The following is an 11,467-nucleotide window of genomic DNA, read 5'->3' as shown; positions in this document are numbered from 1 at the left end:
TGTATTTATTTAAGCAAATGTAACCACAAAAAAAAACAACCCAAAACTTGCTGTTTCGGAAAAATTAACCCCTTCAGGCTTTTGCCGGATTCCGTACCTGGGTTGCAGGTGTCTTTCTGAGCACAAAATCCAGCTCAGATGGATAATCAATTAGCGCTAGCTAATTATTGTTGCCGTCTAGCCGCCGTCGACTGCCATGGCTTACGAACGGTTAAAGCCATCCCCTAGCTTTTTGCACAACGTTAAAAAAAAAAAAAAAAGTGCCCCCCCCCTCCACAGCAAACTATTACATCTGCAAACAAAAGAACTCATCCATTTGATGAGAAATTAATAAAAAAAATGGGCTTTTACAAAACGACATCCCAAAGAAAAAATAGAAGAGTGGAAAAAGTGGGTAAATTTGGGTAAACCGCCACCAAAAAAAAATCTGAAAAAAAAAAGAAATTGGTAAAAAAAAATAATGAAATTAAAACATTTTCTCCGCTGCTTTTTTTTTTTTGGTTAAGTGAAGATCTCCCGTTCATTTGGCTCTGGTGGATTGTATTTAATGTTATAACAAACGTTTAATGCCCAAACAGAGCGGTGCTTTTTGATTCCCCCTCTGAACAGTCGCCCCGAGGAAACATTTCTCGCTCCCTCTCTGCCTCCCTCTGCTTTCAGTGTGTTCCAAATCCCCTCCCTCGCTACCTGCCCGGCTGTCACAACGTGTGCAGCCCCTGCCCTCCCGTCCTTCTCATTGGCTATCACCCCCACCAATCCTCAAGCCGAGTGGACCAGAGGGACTGCATATGTAAAGACCTACTTAATATTAATGGGCTCCGGTCTGGGCTTTAAGTCCTTGATTAGGAGCGTGTGAGAGCTTTTGGTCCCAACTGGCTGTTCCTATAGGGTTGTCACCGGGAGAACATTTCTGTTAATTGCACGGCTCTCTGACAAGGGAAACTTTGATTTATAGCTGCGTTGCACAAATTATGGTTTCCGGGCGCACATGGATTCGGTAGAACTTTGCCTCCCTGAATCTTTTTCCCTGCACTACGAAGAAGAGTAGGTACCTCTCTCTCTCTTTCTCTCTCTTTCTTTTTTTTTTTCCTCCGTCCTTTTTCTTGCACATTGCTAAATATTTATTCAGGGACGCAGGTACATCTGCGAGGATCTCTGTGCATGAGTGAGTGCGTGTGGCTGTTTGTCTCGTGTATTGTGTAGCGGAGGCTGCCGTCTAATTGTTCTGTTACCTTCCAGCGTGTGTCCTGTGACAATCGGCAGAACAGCTGTCCGTAACCACTTCTTATTTCTCGAGCACTAAGAATAGGCACAAAAGCTTAGCCAAGTGTTAAAAAACCTATAGCCTTTTGCCAGCGTAGGGAACATCTCTTTTTTCTCCCCCCCCCCACCCTTCCTCCCCAGCAAAGACCCTGGATAGAGTTCAGCCTCCGGCAGATCTAGACAGAGCTGAATACGGTAGCGCTCGGTGTATTTGTAGGGCTGTCACACGTCGAGAGTAAGTGACATGTTCAGGGCTGTGGATAATGACACTAAATCGGAAGGCATGATTAAAAAGCGCCGCTCGGGAAGGAGACTTCTGTATTTCAGCCTCAAGTGCAGGTCTAGGAGGCTAACCATTAACTAGCTATAATGCATGCACCGGTCAATGTATAACTCAGGGCAGTTAAGGATCATTTGTTGAAAATAGAGAGCGAGTGAAGGAGCGTGCTGTCGAGCGTTCTCCTTATTTGTGAAATTTGAAACTTAAATCAAAACAAAATCAGTGTAATACCCCTAAAAAAAAAAAATGTTGTTTTTTGTTTTAGATCACAAAAAAATAGAAATTGTTAGTTTTGCTAGGACTTTTTTATTTAATGTTATGGGTTTTGGGGGGGGGGGGGGTTTACCCATATTGTGCAATATGAGAAGGCAAGGCAGATAAGCATCTAAATTAACTTTGTAACGGTCAGGGCTATAGGGTGCTGTCGTTTTCTGCATCTCTCGCATGTGGAGTTTGTTATAATCGCCGTACACTGGCCGTGTGAGATTGAGCGGGGTAAAAAGACCCATTCCTAGGGTGTTTTCTTGCTACCCCATTGTATAGTGGAAACAGGACCCTATGTGGATGTGTCAGTGCGAATGTATAGATCAAGACTGTCAAAATGTGACCTTAGTGCATGCTCGTAGCAAATTGTACATCCGAATGGCAAGTAATTATAAACTTTAGGCAGAAACTTAAAATTCTAAATGTTAGAACCTAGACGACTTAGAACGTTAAAGATAATACAAGCGACTCTATAGCTACTGCTGCTCTTAAATACTTCAGGTTACATCGGTACAAGACAGTATATCGTGTGGTTAAGAGCTCGGTGATCCTAAATTCTTAGACTAAATGTAAAGATGCGCTTTATATTTTTACACGATGTGGTTTTATAGCTTAGGACTAAGTTTTGAAGCTGGTGTTAAGGCATAGGAAGGGACCTTTAGACATGGTCCAAGATTTGTCATAGCCAAAGGAGCTTTCTTAAATTTACCTTCTTATGGCTAATTTGAATGATTAGTTTAGTAAGCCTCTTAAGCAAGATGCATGAAATAGATGTCAGACGTGGAAACGCTCTTTAGAACTGTGTTACCTCCAGAAAATAAGAGCAGATCCACAACGTGCTTGCCTGCTAGACAATGCGGTTTGGTGGACAAACAGCATTATTAAATGATAGGCGAGTAATCTCTCTATCTGTGTCAATTAATAAACCACAGAATCTATCCAGGATAGTGGATTGTTGCTGAGATAAGAAGCCAGTGGCATCTTAACAGTATCTCAAATCCAGATCCCAAGCCAAAAAAAAAAAAGACTTTTTTTTTTAATTTCTTTTTTTAAAGTGACGCAGCATTAATATCGAATGGGAACATTGAGTAATATGGAAAGAAAAGCTTATTAAAGAAAGTAAAGAAATAAAAACACGACAGCTTACTGTAAGCAGACGCCAAATGAAGATGAATGGGTGTGATAAGGTTTTGAAGAATAGTGTCAAAGAATGCAGGAACTTAAGCCCAGCTGAACGCATGCGACCGTCCCTTTAAATAATTGTTAATAAAAGAAACAGATGCAAAGTGTATCTGTCCGTTCTAACATATGTGTCAATCTAATCTTTTGGAAAATGAAACAGCGGGGTCTTCGCATGAAAACTCCTTCTACTTCTGATTAAAACGTTACATTGACTAAAGGATTATAGAGCCGACTTAATTTTACTGACTGTTTTAACAGTTGTCAGCGTCACAGCTGTTGGCAAGCAGAAAAGGCAAATAAAACAGGGGAAGCGAGCTAGCTGTTTTGGGGGAATTAATTAGTTTAAAAAAATATGGAATGTGAAAAAAATGGCAGAATAAAGTTAGAAGCGCGGAGTCTTTATTTCAGATTTTTAGGCAGCTTTTATAACCTTGGAAAATTGATAAAAAAAAATTAAGTAAAAAATAAAAATAAAATAAAGGACAGAATAAAGTTATAGGCACTGGGGTTCTATTTAACTTTTAAAATTGGAGTAAAAAATGTAAAAATAGTAAAAAAAAAAAATATAAAAAATATAAAAAATAAGTACATAATGGAAGAAGAATAACAGTGAAAGGCAGAAAGAGAGCTTAAATCTAGCAAGTGTTGTGCAGATAAGGCACAGCTACTGCTTGTCAAGAGTTCAAGATAAGATGACATTAGAGAGACAATGAATGAATACACGTCTTAAGTGATTGCTTTTAAATGATCAGGTTTCCAACTGGGATCTCAGCATTGTGTATTTTTCCACTCTCATTCCATTCCACATACCTCTCTTGTACCCTAAAGTTTTATCCCCAGAGAGTTATGTCGATAAACCATCAACGATTCCCCCCAGAACGTGCAGCTTTCAGAACGGTAAGAAGTTTCATTACTTTACATTTATCGATATAGCGCCGGCAGAGTCGGTAGCGCTCTTACAATAGGGGTCAGTGAAAACATTTAACAAAGACAAATTTAAACTGACAATACATGTTAAAAAGAACGAGAAGAGGGCCCTGCTCTTGTGAGCTTACAATCTACCGTAATTAAGCCAAAGTTAGAAAGAGTCGTTAATTCGCGACTTAGATGGGTCCAGAGAAGGGCCTTGGTAATTGCGCTCCAAAAGCTTTAATTTGACTTAATTTGTTACATTTTTATTAACTTCGGTGCCTTTAATCAAGTCCATTGTGGAGGAACCCAATGAGAATAGGATGTCAGTGTTTCGGGAACTTGGCGTGGGTTTTGTGAAGCCCCCATTCTGCGAGTGTTTGGAAATAAATGGTGGAAATATCAACCTTTTCCCCGGCATTAACATTTCAATCTGATGGCTCAGTCAGTTCCGGGGGAGCTGGCGCATTTTATAGAGCAGAATGCTCATTTTAATGTGTTTATGGATCTGCTCTTTTATTTACTGAGCCTAGTGCGTTGCAACAGTAATTAACCCATGTTATTAGCGAAGCCCTGGTGAATATCCATTAATTTCCCAGAATGCCCGCTCTTTCTGCCTTTCAACGAAAATTTCAAGGTGCATTATGTGCATTTTCTTGAAGTTAAAGCAGATCATCCCAACCTCCTCCCTGCTTTCATATTATTTTCCATAAAATTGATTAAATAGCCAGGCGTGGCATCACCGTAAATACTTAGCGAACATATTTGTATTTCCTTTTTTTTCGTGCGAAACTAAACGTTAACAACCCCAAAAAATGACATTTTTAAAAAAAGCCCACCCAGAAATCTGCCCTTAATGCATTCATTTAACCCTTTGAGTACCAACAGGGTTTTTAGAACCTGCTGTCATACCTTGTTTGGCTCACCAAAGCAAATCATTTATTTGTATATTTTTTTTTTACATAAATCAGATATCACAACTTTCATATTAAACCTAAATACTTATAGTGATTGTTATTATTATTATTAATAATTATTATTAATATTTTTTATTGTTTTAACCCCTTCTATATTCAGCTTCCTTTATATCCAATCAAAACAGGGACTTTTTAATAGAATATTTTAGGAAAAGTATTAAGTTTGTATTTAGTGGGGTATTCTTTTGAACGTTTTAGTCCCTTCAGGTTAAATGTGTTTATAACGCTGAGACTGTGTCTAGCTATAGTGAAAACCTTTAGGGCTTACAGGTTAATCATGCGCAGAGCGAGTGAATGAGAAGGAGTTAAAGGCCATTGTTTTGAAAGAGTTATTTTAAAGTCGACTGCCTATCTCTGGGACGCTCTCACACTGCTATCTTTGCTATGACAGCCTTGTCTGGCGGAGAAGGAGCAATATATATATATATATATATATATATATATATATATATATATAATTTAGGCAGCTGCATGTGAGCATAGCCCTGGTTCTCTGGAGGACTTGCTTTGATTTTGCCCGGATTGTATGGGCAGCCTCCCCTCCACCTTGCGTCCCTTGGCCTTGTATTAAATTGTCATTGTCCTAAAGCACAGGAGAGAGAAATGAATTGCAGTTGTGGACATGCTCTGACAGTGACATATTTAGCCCCTCTGCCTCTAATCATACTTTCTGTGTATGTTTGATAGCGCAGGAATGACACCCATACTCCCTGACGTCTTCTTCTAGATGTGTACTATATGTATGTGATTCCCCTCTGCATCTCTCAGTGTCTCTCTGTTTATACATACAGTGTGTGTGTGTGCACGCGCGTCTGTAGCTGTGTTAGTATGTGTATCTGTATGCATGTCTATGTAGATCTACATGTGTGTTTATATATATATATATATATACACACACATTTTCCCTCGTTAATATATTTTTACCCCAATGTTTTGTCTGTAGCATGTCTGTGTATGTGTGAGTGAGTACAAATCTTAAAACCTTAATTATGTGACTATATATATATATATATATATATATATATATATATATATATATATAATATCACCGGAATAGTGAAAAGTTATCATGTTCCATTAATAAAATAACAGTTTAAATAAGTCTGATTTTTTTTTTTTTGGAACATAGGATAGCGAAATGAATTCTTTGTGTCTATAATGTATATGTTTATACTTAAAGGCTAAGAGACACTTATTATGGCTTAGATCATGCGCACATCTGAACAAGGCATGTAACTAGACATATGTCTGCATTTGTATAAATTAATTTTACCTCCTAACATGTTTAGATGTATATTTGCATATACGCAAATCTTTAGCACACTAATATATAATATATACGTATATGTATTATATAGACTGTATCAAATTACAGAATAATGAATGTTTTATTTTATTTTTTTTTCTCTCTCTCTCTCTATATATACATTTTTTTTTATTTTGAAGGCATTTCCCCCAGACAACTGATAGATTCTTTTATCTTTATCTTAGGGAAATGGTTTATACACACAGACATGGTGTAAATGTGAGGACGAACTCTTTTTATGAAAATAAAAACTTACCTTCATGGTAGGACGGTCTAATTTTTCTTGTTTTTTTAATTTATTTATTTGTATGTGTGATGTAGATTTAACATGTTTTGCTGTGTTTATAATTCATACCCTCGTATAATTATTAACACCCAATTTAATTGTTCAGCAAAATACCACTTTGCCCCCCCCATGTCGCTTCACTATAGCAATATGCTCGTTTACATGTTTTTGTGTTTTTTTTCAAAAAAAAAATACGATTTCCGAATAGATGGGTTTCTTACCAGCAAAATTTTGCACCTTATTTCTTTAACCTATTGGAGGATGGTTGTATTTTGAATTAAATTCAAGAAAATTATATTTTTTCTCCCCCTATCGTCATTTAAAGGGCAAATGACCTTCCCCCCCCAGGGTTAACTTCAGTTTTGTTTTTTTTTGTAAATTGTGACGGTTAAATATTTAACCAGCGTCTATGAGTGATATGTACAAATCGAGGCTTAAAAACGCACGCAACAAGCCTCGCTACCCCTGCGCTTGCTGCCCGTTTAGCTGGTAGAAAGGACGAAATCTCATATTATGCTACATAAAGCAGGCTGCCCATAATATAGAATTTTTTTTTATTTATTTTTTTTAAGAAAAAGACGCCATTATTTCTGTTAGTGGATTGTACTGAAATCCACAATGTCACAGGAGGTACAAAGTCATTTTTAGGCAAGATGTGCCCTTTAGGTATTATCGCCAAATATCAGAACTTCTATATAAAGAACTAAAGAAGATGTCAAACGAGGGTCTTCGATGTATATATATATATATATATATGCTCACGTCCAATGCATGGGGACACAGAAAATGTTATCTGTTCTTTAATGATAATTATGTTGTATGTCTTTCTACTGCTTTATGAGGTTACAATTTTGTTGAAGGCTGCATGGAATAGAATTAGTTTATGTGAAAAAAATCCTGAAAATAAAATAATTATAGAAAAATATGTCTAATATACCAGACTTATATAGGTGCTAGTATGCCATCACACTCGTGGATCGCTGTGTGTCTGGGCACATTTCAAGACAATTCTAAGAGTTCACTAATTTGATTTAACCTCTCGATTGCCGGAGGAAAGAGCAATGTTGACTTTCCTACCCCTCTGATACATGCCCCCTCCCCCCCAGTGCTAAGTTCACATTTGCAATGGATCCTGACCCTTTAACTTTACTAAAAACCACAGAAATGTTCTCCTAATTCTTAATCCGTTTCATTTAAGGGGCGATATCAATGTTGGTAACTTTTCATAAGCGCCAACTTCTCCGTATGTTGCTTTCCTTCTTTCCCCATTGGGTTTTTTTTTTTTTTTTTACTCTTGACCCTTCATATATTGATAGGTCCTGGAAGAGGTTATATAGAACTTGGTACACCATTGAAAACAGGAGGTGGAATAATTGATGATTGAAACCTTATCTGCTGCCTTAGTATTCAGGATATGAACATCATTATTTTAGCAGAGCCAAATCTAGCCCAGAGTTAGAAGACCCATAATTAAATCGTTCACAGTTCTTACTCCATTCAACAGCTGTAGTTTGCGGCATCACAATTGTATTTTTTTTTTTTTTTAAACAATGTTACATTTTTTAATGCGCTTTGTTCACTTATCTAACGCCCCAATTCTTTGTTATTAAAAATTAGGACACTATCCAGTATTCAACGTCTTTTGTTTTGTAGATATGGGCTCCAAACCGAGACAGGCTGATTTTTAAGCCAAATTTATCATGTAGTAGTAAAAAAAATCATAAAAATATGCTAGTATAAGTTGTATATTTCTTCGTCTTAGGCACGTCTTTGTACATATTTTTTGGAGAAGTGTTCAATATGGCAAGCGTTTCAAGAGGGTCTTCTTCAAGAATTGTATTCTGCATCTTCTCGAACGACCCGCTATTGGCTTTCCATATTATAAAATAGAACGTGCCAGTTTAATACAGTCAAGAAGATAGTTTTCACACTAAATAGGCCAGTCATATTTTTTCCCTTGTCAGTTCTTCAAGGAAGGCTTGTCCATCTGTTAGAAACACTTAGGTTCCCCCATGTAATGAAGTGTGAAAATGTAAACTAGCCCAGCGCTTTTCTTTTTTTTTCTTCTCTTCAAATTGTCAATTGAAAAAGTTTTAGAATCCCCAACTCGGTATCGAGCAGCTGTCCAATAGGCAACAACCCACATCAATCCACTTGGTGTAAAAGGGGAAAAAAAACAAAAAAAAAACGGTCGAATCATCCAAAGAAGTTTTCATTAAGAAATTAAATTAAGAATTTTAAATTTGCGAATATAAAAAGTTGCTAATTGGATATTGCGAATGTGATTATTAGCATCAGGAAATTGATCTTGCTCCGTTTGCTACAAGAAAACCGAAATATTGAAAAAAAAAAAATTGGTCTAATTTTTTTAATAAAAATTTCCAAGCTTATGAGGATTCTTTCCCCAGCCCTTTTGGGTGATAATTTATGTAAGTTCTTTCGGCAATAATATTACTCCCTTGCGCAACGCATTTGTTTATATCGGCGAATAGACGCCAGTGCTGCAGTACGCGGCTGCCCGCCATGATTGTGAAATGTATTGAATCCAGAGACGCAGTCACACACACACACACACCATTGCGACAAACGTGATTGCTGTTTTCTGTGAGCTTTTCCATTTATCCTTCTAAAGTTTACTTAATTTTATGAAAATAAACAATGCAATGAAAATTATTGGGTTCAGATGCGCCCGTGGGTTTTGGACTTTTAACACTTTTACTGCTAGGGAGGTGGACATCACGTCACAAAAATAACCTGCAACATTTTTTTATATCCAGAAACAATTCCAAAAAATAGCTTAAGTTTTACTATTATGTTTTCCTAAAATTAAGGCCATAAACGCTTTATTGTGTTTTTCTTTTTTTTCTTTTATTTTTTGTAACTGGAATTAATTTAAGACATAATGCGCATTGCAAATAATAATCCATTTTTAAAATAATATTTTTCCATCTAAGAGCTGTTGGTTTCTCATAAGAGATCCCGAATCCATTTCTCTGGTTAGCTTTCGCAAACGGGGGAGCAGGTTAAATGTTGGGGGATATGGCTCAGTGCACCATAAGTCTTAACAACAATCACAGGGGCAAAGTGGGAATTCCCGGTAATGGAACGGAGACCTCCCAACAGTCCATTACAATACGGCTATCAGAAAAGCATGAAGCACAGGGGTACCCAGGTCACATCAAAGAGACAATCACAATGCTTCATTAATGTAGGGGGACACATGCTCAACGTGTCGCAGGGCCACAAATATTGATACAAAGAGCCACTCAGGTCTAGACATATGTTTTTTGGGCCCCACAGCTGGTCTTGGGTGACATCTTCCATTATCTTTGAGCATTTAGCTGACAGTGACGTGACTAGCAGTCTGGAGAGGGCTACATCACCATATATGATAAGAGTACTGGGAGTTGTATTTGGATAACAGCTGAAGGGCTATAACTGGAAACACAGTTCTTGAGTCAACAAAGGTGCCTTCCTTCTAACAACAAAATATATACCCTCCTTATCCCCTGCACATGTTATAAAGATTAATATATATATATATATATAAATATACATACATACACACATACACACACACACATACATACATACATACACACACACATACATACATACATACACATGCATTCATACATACACACACACACATTCATCCATACATACACACACACACACATTCATCCATACATACACACACACACATACATACATACACATGCATTCATACATACACACACACACATTCATCCATACATATACACACACACACACACACATACATACATACATACATACATACATACATACACACATTCATACATACACACACACACATACATATATATATATATTTAGAAATTGCATAAAATATATTGCATTGTAAAATAAATTAGAAAAATTCACTACATTAACTTTGGTGCCAGAAGGTCAGGGCAGAGCAACCATGCATTTCAGGCTGAAAATTCAATAACCCTTTCTTTGCCGGGGATTGCTTGCAATGCATAACATTTACTGTAAAACCAATTCATTAGTCTCACATTGAAAACATTTGTCCCGGGGTCAGGCTCGGGGCACGTGACTGCCAATTCTCATTCACCGAGCTGGTGCTTTTACCTGAGATTCCTGCTTTATTCTCTCCATAGAGATGAGATCCATTAATAACATTGCATGTAAGGAAGGGACCATCGTACCTTAACTGATATTTTTAAATGAAAACGACGTTCGGAATTTTCATAATTTATTCTCCTCCCCCGAATCATATTTATTTTAAACGGTTAAGTTGCGGAACTCGAGTCATCATTCGTAATAATACATATAACATTTAAAATATAACAGTGTAGAATTTTTTTTTTTATGTTTTAAAGTCTATAAAGACATAATACTAGAGATCTGTGATCCAGTCTAGAAAAATAATATTGTCCAATATATGAATATATGGAATAGACTGAATTTTTCTAGCTGTGCATTAAATTTGCTCCCTTTATCTAGGGTTTGTCAATTAGTTATCGCTTTGTGCATTACAACTTTTTGAGGTTTTATGTTTAGTTTTAGATTTTCTTTCTGGCTTTAAATATGTCAATTCACAGAAATAAAGTCAGAGTGAAAATGGATAACATACTCGATATTGCAAACGCCCAACTCATTAGAGAATGAACTGACGGGTTACTAACAATGAAAAAAAAAATATATAAAAATATAAATACTGTCTTCAAGATAAGAAATATAAAAAAATGTTTATGGCCTGGTATTATTGTAAATTTAGCTTAGCGCCCCATGGATGTCCAAATGGCCTCTTTGAAAAGTCTTCGGGGTAGGTGTCACACCAGATAAATGCGACAGACACCTGCCTGCCCTCCAGACCTTTAACCCCTTACAAAAATAACCAGTGGGGCGTATTGTCCTCTGTTTCTAGCACCTTCTGTGGTGACTTTTATAGTAGGGATAAAGCTGTAGAGGAACATGGTAAAATCTGTGAATATCTGGAGAATGTTTACGAA

The 11,467-nt window shown here is 36.9% G+C and overlaps 1 protein-coding gene across 1 annotated transcript in view; it reads left to right on the top strand.

Annotated features, from left to right (window-relative positions):
* The first annotated feature begins 988 nt into the window (after positions 1 to 988).
* LOC149274820 (estrogen-related receptor gamma-like) overlaps positions 989 to 11,467 on the top strand; it is a 117,940-nt gene continuing 107,461 nt past the window's right edge. The window contains exon 1 of the mRNA XM_089505230.1: positions 989 to 1,044. Within this exon, the coding sequence (XP_089361356.1) occupies positions 989 to 1,044 (56 nt within the window). The remainder of the gene's footprint in view (positions 1,045 to 11,467) is intronic.

The sequence above is a fragment of the Sceloporus occidentalis genome, unplaced genomic scaffold (assembly GCF_023333645.1).
Source record: "Sceloporus occidentalis isolate IW3139 unplaced genomic scaffold, rSceOcc1.0.p SCAF_319, whole genome shotgun sequence".
Classification (NCBI taxonomy): Eukaryota; Metazoa; Chordata; class Lepidosauria; order Squamata; family Phrynosomatidae; genus Sceloporus; species Sceloporus occidentalis.
This window is presented reverse-complemented; position numbering and strand designations above follow the sequence as displayed.